Source organism: Plutella xylostella, chromosome 25 (assembly GCF_932276165.1).
Source record: "Plutella xylostella chromosome 25, ilPluXylo3.1, whole genome shotgun sequence".
NCBI lineage: Eukaryota > Metazoa > Arthropoda > Insecta > Lepidoptera > Plutellidae > Plutella > Plutella xylostella.
Window position 1 is genome coordinate 5,009,169 of NC_064005.1, and position 19,357 is coordinate 5,028,525.

A 19,357-nucleotide genomic window follows, 5' to 3' on the forward strand; every position below is an offset into this window, starting at 1 on the left:
ATGTTCAATTAAATAAATGAAAAGCAGTGTATCGTATTTACCTTATATTTATATTGCTTACTTAACTAGTGACATCATAATAATAGCATTATAATAAGCTTATTTATTTTACACAACTTTGCCAATAGGTAATCTATTTTTTAAATCTGTGTATAAATTAGTTTGCGATGGTCATCCACCCAGACAGATAAAAAATAGTTATCGTTACAGTCTACTTAGAACTTCGTATTACAAGTATTTCAAGGAATTCAAGGATCGTATAAAATAATTGACAGCTCAGCTATTATACGCGTGGATGTTCGACAGATTTGAAAATAAAATTATTACATAAAAAGTTATATTTACAATATAGTCTGACCATTAGTATCCACGCATTTAATCGTCTCGCAAACACTTGTGCACTAGTGAACTGGATGCCCAATAACATAAATAATTATAGTCTACTTATGTATTTATACTTAAGCCCACCAAATTATCATTCTAATTAAACACACTTCATAATAAAATACGTGTGACCATTGTTTTAACGACAGCCATGTCGTTCGTAAAAATTGTGTAAGAATTAAGTGTGACTTTTTCAAATGTGTATTAGAAACTTGATATGTATCACCTTTTTAAAATAGTTTAGAAGGAAGAAGAAGGGAACAGTCTTATGGCATACCAGTGGAGATGCGAGCGAGGTGGAACCATAGTTCCTGCGAGGTTTGATGCTGAGCTCAGCCACCGCTATTGGTGGCGAAGCAAGGCCATGTTGGTCATTACAACCATGTCCCAGGCAAGATCTACAATTCCGAAGACAATTATTTATTTAAATCATCGAGTTGAAAATAACAGTTACGTCTAAATTCCACACTTGTTTCTTCTGATTCAGAATATTTTATAAGTATCGAGATACAGTTAGTGCATTATAGACTGGGGACTTTGATGGTTAAATTTGTACATACATTTAAATATACGTATTTACAAACACAAATGCTACAGCTAGGGGTTAACGAGTAATAAAATAAAATTGATCTCGATCAGATACATTTTATCACATACACAGTTGCGGTGTGTAAAATACGCTACAAATAATAAGCGAAAATACCTAATAATCGTGCTAATTTATACCTTGAAAATAGAGAATGAATCCAAGAATCTTATAAAGTATCGTAAAATTCATGGGCGAATATAATAAACAAATATGGAAACTTGAATTCTGTATCGGTCTACTCATGTTATTAAATGATATCCATAAGCAAAGCAAGAGAGAATTCTAAAGAAATAAATAATTATTCTCTACTTCCAAGAGTCAGACTTCTCAGAGACTTGAAAATCTTAACAAAGAAATAAATAATGATTATATTATTTTGATAAATTGTAATTATTATAAATGGACGGCTGCCACGCTGCTGTATTGAGTTCGATCAAAAAAATATAAGACGAACGAAATGTTCATAAATAGCATACATATTTCGCTAACGTTTATATAACTTGGGTCAAGTTTCTGAGAAAACTAACAGCCACATCTAAGGAATGCAAATGAATTGACAAATAACAAGCAAAATCTACTAATACAATAATTTTATTGAGATATTTATGCAAGCCTAGGTTGAATTTTAGTGAATAATGTTTAACAGAATTAGCATTTACTTCTGAAGATATAAAACGAAGACCAACTTGCAAACCTTCATTGATTATCAGTTTCTATACTTTGTAAAATATAGGAAGAACCATATGACAGCTGTCAAATCCATACATATATTTTATCTGTCATTTGTTAAACTTCAACTTTATTTTGAGGCAATCTGTCGTTCGGTCTGTCATTTGTTGGTCAAGAGAAAATTTACTTTATTCCCCATGTATAAGCATTTGTTAATCAAACTTCATAGGGTTCTTAATATATTTTGCAAAGTATAGATGTTTAATATTTTTTACATCCGTTGACATAAAGCAAAATCTGAGTTTAAAAAAATCCTATGAATTCGCAGCCTATACAAATAAAAAACTTAAGGCTTGCTTGTGTTTATCTATTTCTTAATGTGTAAATTCTGCAGGGTTTGTAATTAAAACTATACTGGGATCCAAGATTAATAAATATTTTCATGCAAATGATTATGAAAATAGCAATGGTCTTCGTTTTAAATACATTTCTGAAGATTTAAATAATGTATCTCACAATATACATGACATCATTCCTATTAAAATGTACCTATAAATATTGTAATATTTTGAGTAGCAATTCCACAGCACAGTTTATGTTGATTATTGATTATAATTAACTAAATTATTTTAAAATACATACAAATACACTTTTAATTTTTACACTAACATTCATTCTGACATGCTGTCTTGTGGAGTTTTATTTCTCTCGAAAATTTCTTTGTACTTTTTAATGATCCGAAGAAAAACATATGAAATTCCAAAATGTGAGTCAAAGTCACATAGCAAGTATATTGTTGTTGTGTTGGTGAATTCTAATGTTACACATGAGAAAAGAAAAGTTTTTATATTATATCTGACCATTATTACCATTCACCATCGGTTATTTATTATGTAAATCGAGTTTTTTTATGTAAGAGGTTACATTTGCAGAGTCTAATAGATTTTTCACTTTTGGTCGCCACATAAAAATGCAGATTTTTCACTTCATCCAAACCAATAATGCTAGTGTAATATACCTATGTCAAAATAGTCTTAGCAGACTACTTAAAAATATATTTCTCATTAACTTTTCATTGATAAAATATTTAATAAGTCGTCTGGCATACCGTTATAGACGATAATAACTAGGTACATTGAAACTATACAAAGCTACCGCACTTTTAGAATGGATAAGGCTTGAGGTACCAATCACAAACAACATAAAAATAAATAGATACATAAGAACGTAACATATAACGTGAGACAAAACCGACGACAAAATGAGCGTTGACGCTCAAGTATCAAAATCACTACTGAAATTGATTCATACGCACACATTCACTCCGCAAGCAACACTCTCCTACAACTGCAAGACTCGCTAACGTCGCTACTCGAGAGTGAATGTGTGCAAACATCAAAGTCTCTGAAATACCTGTACAAGTATACAATCACGGTCGCTAAATTACATTTCATTTAAATTGCGTAATCTACGTTTACTCTAACTGCGCCGCATCAACGAGGGAACACGTTAAACGTAGCACTGGTAATTTGTGGATTTAAATTAGCCTTCAGTCGTGTAACTGTCACCGTCATTTCGCATCCGCGCGGGGCGTGAAACGGCGTGTGTATAAATACGTGCTCACGTGTGGGCTTGTGCTGGGCGTTGCGAGACGGGCGCGGGGCGGGAGGGGCGGGGGGAGGGGGGGCACTACGCCAGGCGCGGCCGCTTGGCGTCGCGCTCCTCGACGCCCGCCGCGCCCGCGCCGCCTCCGCCCTCCTCCTCCTCATCTGAGTCTCCGTCGTAGTCCACCAATCCCTGGAGTACCGATACATGTTAGTTTAAATCTGGCATTCTGGGACAGTATTGCTGTTTTTTTTGGCAGGACTGATAATATTACTATTTTTAGTTTTTCATCAATAGTGTGTGATATATAGAAATCAGGTCATGTATGAATCTAAACACGTAATATGATAAAACAATAAGATATGTTGTCATAAGCATTACGGTTCGGCGTTAGCTATGTAGCAAGCAGGGTGAAATTGTTGTATGATTACGAAATGTATGGATGTATGATTCGTTGATTATAGATTTATGATTAACGAAACTAAACACATGAGGCACGTTACAACCAAACAACCAAAATTCATTCCCAATGTTTCTATTTACATCTTCCCTGATTGATTATGTACCTATCAGATGGCAAATTACATGTTTCACTGTTCAAAGTTATTTCAAACGCGCATAGGTAAAACCACGACATTTAGTTGTTTAAAAAACGTATTACATAATATAAACATAAGGTAGGTTAGGTATAGCGCAAAAAATCCCTTGAACAGTGAAACGAATGGCCCTGGCAGCTGGCTCCCGGCGTCCGGCGAAGCGTCCCAGGCGGCTACAAACGTCAGTTTACCTGGTTGAGTAATCGTGGCGAAGATACCTGAACGTCGGCGAGCGGCTTGGCCGGCGCCAGCGCGCGCGGCGGCCCGTTCGCGCTCTCTGCGCTCGCTAACACCTTCTTCTCTACTATTTTGCCTGGAAATAAAACATGTTTTTGTTTGTTATTTTTTGTAAGAAAGTAGCTAACAAAGATGGATTCGTATGAAAACTGGAAAATGATTTCTAAAAGCGTAACTGACACGAGACGCGGCCCTAGTGGCACGCTTCAAATGGGATACCACACCATATGTATAACAACTTCGGGCGGCACCTTTAGCTAACGTGAGATTAAACATAACCTAACCAAAAACTTCCGACATTCAACACTGAAAGTCGCATAAACTATGAGTCGCATAAGAATGCCTCTGCTCATTTTGATAAAATATGTCTAAGATCACTCGGGGTAACAATACCAATCATTCACGCCTACCACAGACAGATACAGACTCGTTAACCTTATAACACCTCTCGATTTCCATCGGTTAACAATACGCAACTAACCGATAGCATCAAGCGCGTGATGCGCGGCGTGCGTGGCGTGCGCGGCGTGCGGCGCGTGCGGCGGCAGCGGCGCGTCCAGCGGCGGCTCGTCTTCCAACTCGTCGTCGTCGTTGAACCACATCTCCTCCTCGTCGTCGGGCGCGCGCGCCTCGCGCCGGTACCGCGTGCGCAGGAGGGACGGCACTACCGCCTCGCCGACTACGCTGCCGCTTACTGGAATGAGAGTGTGGGTTTGTTGTATGCTGGATGTAAATACAGTGAAACCTGGATAAGTGGGAGTACAAGGGATCTATAACTTTGTACCACTTTCGAATGAATTACCCATCAAATCTCACAATTCAATAGTTTCAACCAATGAAATTAGGATTTTCCAACTATTCATAATAATTAAAATTAGTACTTATGTAATAACAGCTTGGAATAATTATGATAAAGCCAATTTAGTAGTAGCCTTTGACTACATAATTACCTTCAGTGCATTTTAAAATTCTACAGAAGTATTTCAATGAACTGAAGCTACATCGACTTATACATTATGACGATACCTATTGATTATGCTTTTTATTTCTTGTCATCGTATATCTATAGGATAATATCCTATAAATATTATTTTTATATAATATGATGATTATAGTATAAATATACAACTTACCTCGATCTCTCTCTTTTAATTTGTCCTGGTGTTGGTCATACCGGGACTTTAAAGCTTTGAATGTTTGTACATATTCCACATCCTCGAGGATCTTGCCGTAGTTCTCCACAACATGCGAGCACAGCGACTTGATGTCCTCTAGCTTGATGAACTCAAATAATTCTAATATAGCTGAGTCTAGCAGATTATATCTGAAAATCAGAAAAGGAATAATATTAATAAAGTCATAGTCATTTTTAAAATATTTCACCTTCCGTACTCTACTATAGGTACTGCTTTAGAGGTAAATATTTGTATAATTCAGTCATATAACAGCTTCGTAATCTATCATACCCAGTGAAAGCATTACATAATATAAGAAACTGATATACGATGCATTAAATACCCCTATACCTGAGAATTTACCATGTTTTGGTCATATTTTATATCCGATACTGGTTCAATTTCAATAACTAGATGTTGAAGGTAACGTAGGGGAATATAGGCATCACTGCTTATATCAGTTAAATGGATATATTACACGGCGTTTCTTTCGACATTTCCTCTCCTTAGTGACTGAGCATTTGTGAAATGGTGGTTGGTACAAAGGCAACTTAATGCTAGTAGCATTCTCTACCACCTTTGGTGATATTGAAAAAGTGATTGGTTGGTAGTGTGATAGGCTATACGATAGAAGATGGTCTATATTCTTGACATTCAATAAATAATTGTATAATTTTACATTGAATAAATGATATTCTATTCTACCAGCACTTACCTGCCATTATTTCTAAGGAAGGCGTCGACGACGGGCGCGAACAGGTTCCCCTTGATGATGTACCGGTTGTAGTATTCGTCCTTGAGCGCGATGATCTTGCGCATGAACCGCAGCGCGCCCAGCACCAGGAACGTGTGCGTGGACCGCATGAGCACGAGGATGCGCCGGAGCAGGTCCTGAAGGGAATCGGAGGTTAGATTAATGGATATACTGCCAGTTTCAATAACTCTATCTACCGATGGCTGGTAGTTACTTAATTTCATACTATTTTGACACAATATGGTGTGTGTAAAATAGTGATAGATAAATCGTATATTTTGATTACACTGTAATGTTTCGTAAGTTGTTGTATAATTTAACATCAGTTTAAGGGATTCGTTTATCGTAAGGGCATGCTACATAATATAATTGAAAGTAAATCGGATTCCAAAGATCCAACTAAGTATGTTGTATTTTTTGTATTTGCCATTCATATTACAGTATTTTACTTTCCATTCAATAGTTATAATAGGGTCATAACAACATATTGCTGTCTGTATGGGACTCCAACTAAAATGTACTAAGTATGATAAAGATAATTAATAGTAGATACCTTGTTCAAAATGCATGTTTTGCTGTGGTAAGTGTGATGTTCCACGCAGAATGAAAGCAGCTCCAGCACTAGCCCTAACAACTGGACCGTGTGGTAGTCTTCCTTCAGGGGCTTCTCTCCAGTCGTGTTCTCCAGTAGCGGTGCTGAAAAAAGACCACAATCTCGCGTCAGTGACCTTGGCATTGTCTAAAATAACTAATTAATGAACTACGCTTGCAAGCTTGTAAACGGCCGTTGGCATGGTGCCAACAAATAATTTTAGGCGTAAGAATGAACTGTAGTAGTGTGGTTTGGGTCAATGAATCCACTTCAGACATGAACAAGTATTAGCGTAGCTTTTACGACCTTTGTCTTTGTAATGACAGAGAAAACATACCTATTAAAGTCTGTATACTGTTTTTGTAGAAAAAGTTGAGAAAGTCTGCTTTCTCAGTTTTGTTGACGGAGGCCAGCATGCTCTCAGGGTCCAGGAGTATGCGCAGGACGCCCATGAGCTGGACTGCCCCTCCGAGCTCTGGATCCCGGTCACGTAGCATCTGTTCAATCACTATGTTCAACAACATGTGCTCCTGAAATTATATAAATTGCATTTTATGACCTGCATCATATCACCCAATTTAACAATCAAGAAACAGTTTGACATTATTCAATCAATAATAGGATACTAACATTTGGTGGTATCATTGAAAATAGGGACTTATACTAACCTCTTCTGTGTTATTTGCTTGCTGTAGAGTGTAATCTCTAACTACAGAAGGTGAAAACTCCACAATGTACGTTAAGATGTCTATGGAAGCTGTTTTCGTCTTCTGGTCATCTATGGCTAATGTGATTTCTAATGCAGGCTGAATCCCGAGTGACACCAAAGTCTTGTAAAAAGCGTCCTTATCCTGTGGCTGTAGGTTTTGTGAAAAATTACAAAATTCTTTTAGAAATAAAACTAAATCTCTTCTTTTTGTGTCTGGTGTCTTATCATCCATCAGCATCTTGAATAGATCTGTCAGGAACTTCTCGTCTTCCTCTATAAGTTTCACTATTTCTACTTTGTTAAAAAATATAAAACTAGATAGTGTGCTCACTAGGTTGTCCTCAAAAACTGTAGGAGTTGGTAAGACAATATCCTGAATGTACTGTACTCTGTATGTCTGATGGATCTTTGCTAGTAAGTCCTGGTTCTTTATTGGAATGGCCTCACGGAACTTGGAAAGTTCTTTTAGATACTCTCTGTGCTTTTTAGGCTGTGGCAAACTGGGGTCATATTCTAGACAACCAACAACATCAAATATTGTGTCTTCAGCAAACATTGTGTCCAGGAGAGTGTTTTTGTTCAAGAGGAATATGCTTTTGAATATCTCATAGAGATGATGTAACCCTTCAGTGTTTTCAATGTCTTCACACATATGAAAGAGGTTTAGTAACTTTTTGATGTAGTGTTGTGACTCGAGTGCTGCAGCCAGTTTATCTTTCCTCGCTGGAGACACCAGACAACTGTTGACCAGCTCACTGATGTCCTCTAACCGACCCATCTCACATGCTGGTAACTCTACTGGTTGTACATTATCAGACATTTCATCAAACCGCTCATCTTCAGACTCTTCCACAATTTCTTGTGTTATTTCTACTGACGGATCTTTTCCTTGTACCTGAGAATAGAAATCACTGCATAAGACTGTGAAATAGTATTTAGGTTAGATTTTCACACTTCATTTAGTAGTAAAGAAGCCAAGTATGAATTGGAGTATGAGATACTTAAGTAAAACAAATAAAAAGTTAACATAACAAAGCTTTACTTACCTGACAAATCTTTTCCCATATTTCATCACATCCTGCCTTTTCTTGGAAGCTCAGTGCTAAGTCGAAGTTGTCACCCTCTGACCAGACTATGAGTGTGTCTTGTTGCTTCTGGTACGCCGTGTCAGGCTGGATCTTGCTCTCCAACAGCAGTGAGCCATCTGACTCGGCCCGCACCAGCAGCGAGGTGCCCTTGAGCCTCTCCACATAGCAGGACGAGACGTGCCCGGTCCCTCTGTCGTCCCATTGCCGGTCAGCGTTCAGAGCGTAAAGTTTCACTCTTCGTCTAGTGTCAGTCATGATAGTCAACGCTCTAAGCACTAAGTATTCGAATGATGAATCAATTATTACGGCGCTCGTATAATGCACCCTACCAATAACTTATTTAGCTCCCATTTGTATGAAAACATGTGCACTTCTGAAACAAAACGTGTTATAAGTTGTAATATTTTGTATGTCTATACACATCAGTAATTACGGTAATTACATTCATCTTGTTCCTGAGTTTTCTACCAATATTACTGGCTTGAGATGAAAAAGGCCTTGCGGCAAATAAGCTTAGGATTCTCTATTTGTAAGGAATGTAACACTTTCCGCTAAACTTTTATTACAATACATTAATTACTTACAAAATGATTGGGAATCACAAACAAAACAATACGAAGTGTACGCCTTTCACTTTACAGACATATCTTTAAAAACAAGTCAAACTGAAACTCCATTTGGGTTATTTAACAATAAAGCCAATAAATCCGAGATAATTACCGGCTTTCACACACAAAATCATTTAAAATGACGTACCTTCAAAATAGTACAACATCGAATTTCGCCATATTGGATTCACAACTCACAACAACGCTGAAGCGACGGGGTTCTCGTTATTTAAAATTTGGCGGTTTATTTAAAATTCGGGTTTCAAAAGTATTACAAAAAGTTAATGTAATATTTTACCTTTTGATTATTTATCCTCCAGTTCATGAAAACCACTTTCTGAGACCTTTTCTCTTTAAAAAGCCTTCATCAACAAGCTCAAAATTAAAATCCTTCCCCTTGAGAACCAAAATCAAGAATCAACAAAATGAACTAAAAACAAAACTGAAAAATCTATGGTCTGCTGATTTAAAAACCTACAAAATTGTCTATGTTTTAAAAAAAAAATTGTATAATGCCACCACCCCACTTGGCTATTCGTATTTACGTGTTCTATGCATATGTGGTTAACCAGTGTTACTGTCGAATTTGCCTACATCTTGCCATGGTATTTGGCAAATACAATAGCCAAATGTGGTATTTGAGTAAATGCGGTCGGAGTTCTGCCGTAGTATCATAGTATGGAGTTCAATCTCAGGTTCATACTCAGGTTCCATGTAGTTGGAGACCATAAAATTACTAACGTTCGTTTATTACTTCTATGATGTTGATGGAGACGCGCGAGCGAGTGGCGAGCGTAAGCTCATCTCATATCCAAAGACATGTCCGATGCGAAGTGTACATGCTCTACATTCTCTCTGTTTCTAAATCTTTTTGACTCCTTTTTGAATAATAATCACTCCTCGAACCATTAGGACTCATGTGATACGACCCTGTATCACGCGAGTCCCACTGTTAGAACAACCGGAAAAAACCGTGCAGTCCGGTAAGACGAAACGCGTTATCGTTATTATTCTGAGACCATCACATTCAAGCCTCAAATACAAATTATGAACGAATCTTTTTCGGCTGCCATTTTGCTGCGATCTGTCATTATTGATGTCAATGAGATAGTAGAAGTGTTTTTAATTTGTTTTGATTTATTATAGCGTAATTGTAGATAAAATACATGTCCTAAGTCGAATTAATTCATTGGATTTCATATTTACACCCACTCCGAGCAAAATGTACAAGGAATTCCATAAAATTCTATGTAAGAAAGACTTTTATTTAATTTCATTTTTTGTCCAATATCTATGCGTTTTGCCGATTGTTATTAAATTTAGGACTATAATACGATTCGGACTGCTCAATAGTTTCATATTTATAAGCTGTGAAGAGAATATTATATGAAAAACTAGTTTAATCACTGTGAATAGTTGTTGTGATTGCTGGGCCACTGTAAAGGAGTTATGTTTTGTATAGAAGCCACTAAGAATGTAGGAAGTAAATATTATAATATGTTTAATGACTCGAAATTATACTGTTACTCTGTTTGTTATTCTTTCAGGATTATGCATAAGTCTGTGTCCACGGAGCCAATTATTCATGAATGATATTGTATTGTAAAATGTACCCAGTATGTCTTATTTGAGTGCATCTGAAAATGTGGGGTGAGTATTCTGTGGTGTTCCTTTTTATTCCAAAATAGAATATCTAACTTACATCAATATACATTTTATTGTTGCAACTTGTGTTCAGAATATATTATGTATTGCATTTCAGTCAGTCAGTATGGTATAGTCTTCTGCATCTTTAATACAACACATACATAAATCTGCTCATAGGACAAATGTTGTGATAATCTTTTCAATATTAAGCCAGAAGTCTATGGGTGAGGCCAGACAAGTGTAATTTTGTGAGTTATGAGATGCATATTTGATGCGGGGGGACGAGGGGGTGGGGAAATGACTCGCTCCCCTCATCCCCGCACACATCACAACTTACAAAATTATGCTCGTCTGGCCTCACGCTATGGCAGATTTAGCTAATGTAAAATATAAATAACATAACACTAATAGTATTTATGTATTACTGATTATGTAACACTGATAGTATTTTTATTTATTTATTATGTGAAGAGGAAAATTTCACGCATATTTTTATGTTTGCAGGTATAGTGGCATACCGCAAACTATATCCGATGCTACTTGTGCATCACAATATAAAATGGCTGTTGAGGGAGTACCAGCCGTTTGCAATGAAATGAACAGCTTCATCAATGAAAACTCAGGGGATGAAAATTCCTACAGCAATGACAACTATTTCCATTCAAAATTTAAAATTGATCCTAATGAGCTTTATACATTTCATGATTCTGATATAATAGCTGGTGAAATAACAGTCAGCCACACAGAAGACAATTTCATTTTTAATGACAACATTGATACAAAGCCAGTAAAAATGTGCTTTGAAAGTCCAAGATCAGACATAGATGTCACTGATTCTACCAACAAGGTGTGCATCAAAGAAGAGATCAAACCAAATGTAGTTCAGAATGGGCATTTAAAAACTGCAAACAAAACCACCTCACAAAAAGATGTAAAGACTTCAAATACCAAAGTACAGAAAGTTGTGAAGAGTCTCAGTCAGTTGATAAAGGATCCGTTGCGAACAAAACTTAGTAATGTAGTGAAATCAAGCATAAACACCAAGGGCCAAGCTAATGTTGCCAACATGGCCGCCAATCTACCGACTAGTACCAAAACCAGTATTAATAGTGTTAGTTCTAACCCTACCCCAGTAATTCCGAATGTAAAGACTGGTTCGGAAACTTTTCTGGATGTGTTCAAGAGGGAACAAGGGCTGGTGGAAGAAGCTGCCGCTGTTATTAAGACAGAACCCGATCTCCCACCGCCAGTGAAAGTTCCAGGCCCACCACCGATAAAGAAAATTCCATCAGGTACAGATTTCGCAGATTTATAACTATTCAATGTGTTGCAAACTCTCTATAAATATTTATATGCTAGGTAACTTAACTATACATCACTCTGTTGGATATGCATCATCTTTGTTGGATATGGCAAAAATGGGGGCTACGTCATAATGTTGTTACTGTCCGATTTCTCAGAAAGTTGGAAATGTCCCTTGAAGATCATTCTTTGAATTTTAAATACAATATTTGTGGCCAAAATATCTGTTTTTGTATAAATCTCAGACACATTCTTATTCTCAAACCTTACATGCACATAAAAAAATGTGCATATGCAAATTTAATGCTTATAACAATCAGAAATCCTCTCCTTACAAAACCCCAGTACACCCTAATACATCCACTTTCAGGCAAGCCAGCCTCAGCCAAGCGGCGCGGGCGCGGGCCCACCGTGCACGAGGCCTTACAGCGGATACCGCGGCGCGCGGTCCCGGTGGCCAGCCGGCCGTGGCACGCGCCCGGCCACGAGCTGTTCGACTGCGGCCCATTGGGCGACCCCGGCCGGAGGCCCTTCACGATGGTCGACTCGAGCAGCAGTGAGGACGACGAGCATTGGCCCAATTTTGGTGAGATTTTGCTTCTGTACTGTTCTTCTACTTCCTTCGTGGATAGGGGTTAATATTTGAAAATAGAGCCATTCAAATATTAAGGGACAGGATTTTACCCTAAAAAGGTAATAACAGAATGTTTACTGAGATTTCGATTCTACTTCATGACAGTGTCAAAGGACCCTTAACTTAGGAGACAGGATATCTGTACCCTGAAAGTAAAGAAGATGTTTGGCACTATTGGTTATACTTTTTTTTTTTTTTTTTTTTAAATCTCGTTTATTTATAGAGGCTTTATTCTCATATGAGAATATGTCAGCCTCATCGTAACTTAAATTTAAATTTTACACACTAATTAAACATAATATTTTAAACAATAGTATTAGGTAAATTATTTCTTAGGTCTAGATATATATTAACAATTTTATAAAGTCTCCTAGCTGTCTCCGACCATGGCATCGCTAGGATGCTATTGTACACACCTACATCAGTACTTGAATGACCAGTCAGTTTAATAGAAAGAGTGAAACAGTAAACATCTCCAGTGAATTGTGAACAATAATACCAGTGTTTTATTTCGAAGACTCAACAGGCTAATATATAGCTACCTCTACGTCAGTGGCATTTCCTCATCTTCCTGAAGAACCAAACAGGTGCAACCGCCACTTCCTTCGCACCGTATAGTAATAGTTCATGAAACGGTCGAAGTGATCCGCACATTTGGTTGGTTATTGGTTATACTTAAAACTACCTGCGCCATCGCGCCAGTTGCTATATTTTGTGACTTCATAATCAAAAGCAACTAATTTACTTTTGTAGTGTGGATGCAGGGTGCCAGCTTAGTGATCCGAATAACCTTAAAGGGTAGTCCGGATGAAGCCTACATCAGACATATACAGCATAGCCAAGCCAATAAGACCTGTCTTGTACTGAAGCTGGGAATGCGAAAAGGGTCTATTAATAATATTATGATTCACTGACCCCTTTCCGTATCTCAATGTTTTGGCCTTTATCAGTAGTGCTTTGAGTCAGTTTTTCAGAGTATTTGTAAACAAAGGCAGGGCTTAAAGGATGGTTAAAGAAAGAAGATAAGATAATGCTGATGTAATAATTGCCTCATTGTTTTATGATAGTGGTAGTTTGGAAGTATACCGAAATTCATGTGACAAAATATTAATGTTCTGCAGAAATTAATTGCAATAAGGGTTTTCCTCTATGTGAGTAGTAAACAATCGGCCAGTGGTCACTTGATAAACCTGTCTATGCACAGATTTATACCTCAGCAATATTCACAACAATCCAATACATTATTGTTCTTTTTGTCTGCATCATTAACCCAACCTTAACAAGTTACTGTGCGAGCGTGAGGGCAATTACTGTGCGTATGCGACAAAGACAAATATATAAAGGTCAATGCCCGTTTTTCGCTGTTCCTAGTGACCGTGTATTCTTTATCATCCACCAAAGGTTCCACTCGAGAGAGCCACGTACAGGAACTTTGCCCTCTCTCAGAATAGAATAGAATATGTATCTCAGCGATAAGGCCGCCTATTGTACATTAGTTCTAGTCTATAAGTATGTTTTTGTATGTCTGATTAATGTGGTGTTCAATAAAGCAATAGTCTATTCTATTCTATTCTATTCTATTCTATTCTATTCTATTCTATGTATCATCCATTTCGCAGGTGAGCACATGGGGTGCGTAGAAGAGACAATGGCGGAGTCTCGCGGCGCCCGATTAGCCCTGCGCCGCGCCGCGCTCCGCCGCCAGGTGGCGCAGGCCTCGGCCGCCATGAGGCTGCGCGACCGCCGCGCGCCGCTGCCCGCTGCCGCTATTAAGGTATAGCTATACACGTTGCTGGAGCTGTTTTGTAAAAATGGTACTCTAACCATAGGTCCTAATACTAGAGTATCTAATACTGATATCAGAGTATCTGATACTGATATCAGAGTATCTGATACTGATATCAGAGTATCTGATACTGATATCAGAGTATCTGATACTGATATCAGAGTATCTGATACTGATATCAGAGTATCTGATACTGATATCAGAGTATCTGATACTGATATCAGAGTATCTGATACTGATATCAGAGTATCTGATACTGATATGAAAGTATCTGATAATGATATCAGTGTATCTGATATTGAAGAAGAAGCAAATTCTGATGGTCCATGAGGTCGCTCCGCTAGTCGGCAGACAGAATAATAACTGATATATTATTGGAATGGATCCTCCGAGTCTATCAATCCATGCGTTTTTTACTCATCTAACATAATATTCTGTATCTTTCTTGCTCAGTAAGTTTATAGTTGAGAACTAATCCAGATGCCTAATTTCAAGACAGATTACTACCGAATTCGTAGTTTTCGTCAAAAGTCAAGATATAACCTACAAACCGCTAAACGTTTATCATTTATCATAACCTCCCACGTCTACAGAAGCAGCTATCATCACCGGGCGCTCGGCTGCCCGCGACCACGGTGAACCAGCTGTTAGCCCTGCGAGGCATGCCCGCGTTGTTGACGTCACAGGAGCGGAGGGTGCTCAGGTGAATAGACACTTTATGTGTGCTAACTCTATGGTAACTCAGGAGGTTAGGTTAGAGAGGTCAGGAGGAAAAGTTGTTAATAATGCTAAACACCATAACCCATAAACGTTTAAGTTTTTGTTTGTATCAGATGTCTTTCCCCGTGGAATGGGATGTAGGACAAAATTGTATAGTCGCGACATTATCATCTGAGTCGTGGGACTAAAAATATTTTTCTATATCTATCATAGGCATGTGCTATGAGTAAGTGATGTCCATATTGACGTTTGATGACAACGGCGCTACTATAGTTCTATTTGCGTGTCCGACCTATGACCATGACCTTCCACTCCCCCCAACAGACAATCCGGCTGGTCGGGCGGCGAGTCGCTGCCCCCCTCCCCCTGCTCTCTCCCCGGCTGCCCCGCCCCCGCGCTGCCGCTCTGCAGCCACTGCTTACCGCACGCGCGGCGCAGCACGGGGCAGCAGCTGTACGCCGCGTGCGCCGCGCTGTTCGCCGACGGGGACCGCTGCGCCGCGCCCGTGCTGCCCCTGCAGGGACCCACGCCGCTGTGCGCGCAGCACCAGAGGAAGCGGGTGAGATATAATCTATTCTCTGTGGGGGAGTAAGTACCTGCACCTGGCTCGCTCGAGTGGAACCTTTGTGCATATCCTCAAGGACTAAACTGCCTTCCTAAGCTTGGACCATTTCCCACCACGCCGGTCCACTGCCAGTTGGTGGGTTCACTCACATACCTAGATGTGCGAAATCTAAATATGCAGGTATCCTCACGATTTTTTCCTTCACCGTAAGAGCGATGGCATATATTGTACTTAAGTTAAAAGAACTCATTGGTACATGTCAGCGCCGGGATTCGAACCCGGATCTCTGGCGTGAGAAGCGGGCGCTTAGCAGGTGAGACATGTAGTGCTGTTTCTGTCTCTCCCAGTGTGTATAGTGTCCCACGCCGCTGTGCGCGCCGCACCAGAGGAAGCGGGTGAGATGTATAGCTGTCTCTGTCTCTCCCAGTGTGTATAGTGCTACCCCTGCACGGGCCCACGCCGCTGTGCGCGCAGCACCAGAGGAAGCGGGTGAGATATACAGCGCTGTCTCTGTCTCTCCCAGTGTGTACTATAGTATCACAGCAGCCACTGCTTGCAGCATGAATTGACAAACTTGCACATATGGGAAAGTCTGAAATCCGTTGATGCGGCCTTATGGTAATGAAAATCTGCGTAAAACAAAGCTCAATTAACTATTTTTTACCCACATAAAAACTTTACATCTGAGTTAAAATTACTAGGGTTCCTCCCCGTTTCGTACAGTCCAGTCCTCTATTCATGCTCCATTTACTAACTAACCACCACCCCTATTCCAGGACAACTACGACAAGCTGTCTCGCGAGGTGAAGCCCAAGAAGCCGCTGGTGCGGCGCCGCTGGCCGCCGCCGCCGCGCCGCCGCCGCCGCCCGCCGCTCAAGAAGATCAGTAGTGCGAACCAGAGTTTGTCGGGTGGGTTGCGAGGGTTGTGTTGTATTGGCATATAAAGTGTAGACTATAGACTGCAGAAATCTGAATATTGCGGCTTAACGGTCTCAGCACATATAAGCGTAACGTAAAGGGATCGCCTCTTTTTCTTCTTTCAACCAGCTCGTGAGCAGAAAGCGAGCTCGTGAATGCCTGTTTGACAGAAGAAAAAGGCGATCCCTTTACGTTACGCTTTAAATGTGCTGAGACCCCTAAGCCGCGATAATTATGCTGGTTGTGTAGCACTTCTGGCCGACATTTAAATTTTTTGTGTCATGACACAACCGGTGAAGTGGTTAGTGGCCCTGACTGCTATGCTGAGTATTTGATCTACGGTGGATACACATATTTTTACTTGGTTCTTTGTATTGTATGATATTTCCAACCCGTCTGCCAAGTAACCCCCCAGTCTCGGAGAACCCTCATGTGGATTATTGTGGGCTTTGATTTTAGTATGATTCATCTACAGACTCTGACTGACAAACTCTTCTGTTTCAGAGCTGAACGTGTGCTCCAACTCGTCCGCGTACGACAGCTCGGAGGAGGCGGCGCTCGGCGCGCTCAGCGACTCCGAGTTCATCGCCTCCGCCGCGCACGAACTGGGTCCGTACTCTTCCACATGCATAGCATATGCATCCGTTTCATAAAATCAGATACCCGGCCAAATCCTGACTAGGTCACTAGTCACTAATCCCTGAAGAATAGATGGAGGAGTCGCAAGCGAGACACTCACATTTCGTAGTAAATTGCAGTTTCATGGTAAGCCATTCCGATAATAATGTTGTCTGCCTCTGTCAAGGTGCGCCGAGTTGTACATAAGGTACAGTGAAATACGTTACTTGGGAAGGCTCTATTCACGCACCCCTAATGAATTGCTTGATTCGCATTTAGTCTCATGGTGATGAAAGGATTCGTCTGCTAGTTTTGTCTTTATCTAATGCTCCAATGTGCACCAATCTTTGGACGAGGAAACCAGAAAGCCACATAGACAATATTTTTTAATGATGTATATTTTTTTACAGAAGTTGAGCAAGTTCCACCTGACGACATCCTGGACTCCGCAGTGTTGGGCCAGATTCCGGACGAAGCTTTCACGGAGTTCTTCAATCAAGGTAAACTTCCATTTGTTTACCATTGCTTAAGAATGAGCCTTATTGTCGCTGATGTGACTATTGACCGTACAAGCAGACGCGTTCTGTTACTTGCCGCAACTAGGAATTTCTGACTGCCTAGTGCTCATTGTCCCACACAACTTCATTTGTTTTATTAGCTGCCACAATATGGCCGCTTGGTGAGCGGTCGCTTATGACACTTTGTAACCTTTGTAATAATAGTTTCAATGAGGATCAGTAACATAACGGAAAAATCCATTTTTGACTATTACATTGCATGTGTTATGATATTCTGAGCACACTTTTTGAATTTATGAAATCCGTCCATAAAGGCCTTCCTAAGCTTGGACCATTTCCCACCAAGCTAATCCAGTGCGGGTTGGTGGGTTCACATAGCTTCATATAGATATACATGAAGCCATTATCGATTGAAAAAAAACTGGAAAAAGATTAATAAAACTATAGGTTAACTTAAAAAAACTCTTGTTTCCAGCGGAAGGTGGCGCCACGTTCGCGGAGAGCTCGGAGCTGGCGCGCGCGCTGGAGGCCGTGCTGGACGAGCGCGCGCTCGACTCGCTCGCCGACAGCCTGCAGCCCGGCACCAAGGTATGTGCTCCACTAACAAAACACTGTTGATGACCGAATGGCACAGCCACAGGGTTTTCCAAGAACAGAAGTTAGCTTAGAATGATGATTTATATCACCTCCTGCCGGCTTGACGTTAACTTATGGGACACCCTGTATACTGACGGTATCACCAGCCAATGCACATCTTCGATGACCGGATGGCGATCAGTGACGCTCTGACTGATTGCTGTGCCGAGGGTCTTAGGTTCGATTCTCGTCGATGGCCAGTAGCCCACCACCAAGATATGTGCTTCACCTACATCATCAGACCCAGGTATACAGGGTGTCCCTTTAATAGTGGACCAACGGAAAAGGGTGACTCAGGTGGTATCCACTATACTTCATCACCACCCTCAACATCAGCCAATAATAGTTCTAGAACTTTCTTAACCAACCACAACTGGTTATGGCTGCCTGGCCTGCCTGTAAGTATAGCGGACGCGAGCTACAATTTAAAATTTTAATTACAGGCAGGCGGTGCAACCATAGCCAGTATTGGTTAAGAAAGCATGCCTGAAAAACATTTTGAAATTATTTACAATTAGTAGACATTTTCAGATTGTTAGATTAGTATCTGGTGAATAAAGGAATACTTTTCTATTATATTCTAGATGCAGGTGTCTTCTGTTGGTGTGGAGATGTCATCAGGCGTGTCGTCATAACACTATTTATTAACAGTAAAGTTGTAGTAAGCTAAGCTAAACTCTATGTATAATACAATTCAGAACAAATTCGTTTTAGCCGAGTTCGTATCATTTCTTCATGCTTTAAGTTTGTATAACACTTTGTTTAAGTTTAGAAAGGGATTAATTTAAGATGTATAATGATGAATGTTTTGGTCTCGCATAGATTGTTTGTATGGAGGTTGTTGTTGGTAATACAGCAGTTTGGTTGCTGTTTGGTTGTGTACCTTGTCAGACTCACAAACCGCTGATATTCTAATTTAATTTGAATCTATGCGGACTTCTTCGACAGCTCATTAGAAAACCTAGTGGTTTGGTACCGTGTGTGCCACTGTTCTATTATCGCCACCA

General features: G+C 39.8%; 2 protein-coding genes across 8 annotated transcripts; one reads left to right on the plus strand and one right to left on the minus strand.

The window, feature by feature from the left end:
* Window positions 1-31: 31 nt before the first annotated feature.
* Window positions 32-9,411, minus strand: LOC105393631 (serine/threonine-protein phosphatase 4 regulatory subunit 3). 7 transcript variants are annotated; one of them, XM_038107465.2, is made up of 10 exons: window positions 9,305-9,411; window positions 8,357-8,771; window positions 7,270-8,205; window positions 6,939-7,131; window positions 6,563-6,705; window positions 5,971-6,146; window positions 5,214-5,404; window positions 4,562-4,774; window positions 4,035-4,156; window positions 32-3,439 (listed from the first exon to the last, which is right to left on the minus strand). In XM_038107465.2, the coding sequence occupies exons 2-10, from the start codon at window positions 8,651-8,653 to the stop codon at window positions 3,332-3,334; spliced, it is 2,379 nt and encodes a 792-aa protein (XP_037963393.2). In that variant the 5' UTR covers window positions 8,654-8,771; window positions 9,305-9,411; the 3' UTR covers window positions 32-3,331. The 7 variants fall into 7 exon arrangements, with proteins under 7 accessions (XP_037963393.2, XP_037963395.2, XP_037963390.2 ...); XM_038107467.2 differs by lacking the exon at window positions 9,305-9,411 and adding an exon at window positions 9,155-9,280 and having other exon boundaries at window positions 4,062-4,156; XM_038107462.2 differs by lacking the exon at window positions 9,305-9,411 and adding an exon at window positions 9,155-9,280.
* Window positions 9,412-10,079: 668 nt separating this feature from the next.
* LOC105393630 lies at window positions 10,080-19,061 on the plus strand. Its single transcript, XM_048630329.1, has 12 exons — window positions 10,080-10,256; window positions 10,554-10,656; window positions 11,158-11,945; window positions 12,326-12,541; window positions 14,209-14,363; window positions 14,969-15,078; window positions 15,420-15,654; window positions 16,437-16,569; window positions 17,083-17,187; window positions 17,607-17,696; window positions 18,190-18,302; window positions 18,935-19,061. The coding sequence occupies exons 2-12, from the start codon at window positions 10,625-10,627 to the stop codon at window positions 18,983-18,985; spliced, it is 2,028 nt and encodes a 675-aa protein (XP_048486286.1). The 5' UTR covers window positions 10,080-10,256; window positions 10,554-10,624; the 3' UTR covers window positions 18,986-19,061.
* The last annotated feature ends 296 nt before the right edge of the window (window positions 19,062-19,357 follow it).

Coding starts and splice junctions, on each gene's coding strand:
- LOC105393631 (XM_038107465.2), bottom strand. CDS start 8,653: ATGACTGACACTAGACGAAGAGTGAAACTTTACGCTCTGAACGCTGAC. Junction 5,405..5,970: donor TTCCTTAGAAATAATGGCAG/GTAAGTGCTGGT, acceptor TCTGATTTTCAG/ATATAATCTGCTAGACTCAG. Junction 4,775..5,213: donor ATTAAAAGAGAGAGATCGAG/GTAAGTTGTATA, acceptor CTCTCATTCCAG/TAAGCGGCAGCGTAGTCGGC.
- LOC105393630 (XM_048630329.1), top strand. CDS start 10,625: ATGTCTTATTTGAGTGCATCTGAAAATGTGGG. Junction 15,655..16,436: donor CGCAGCACCAGAGGAAGCGG/GTGAGATATAAT, acceptor CCCCTATTCCAG/GACAACTACGACAAGCTGTC. Junction 18,303..18,934: donor GCCTGCAGCCCGGCACCAAG/GTATGTGCTCCA, acceptor ATTATATTCTAG/ATGCAGGTGTCTTCTGTTGG.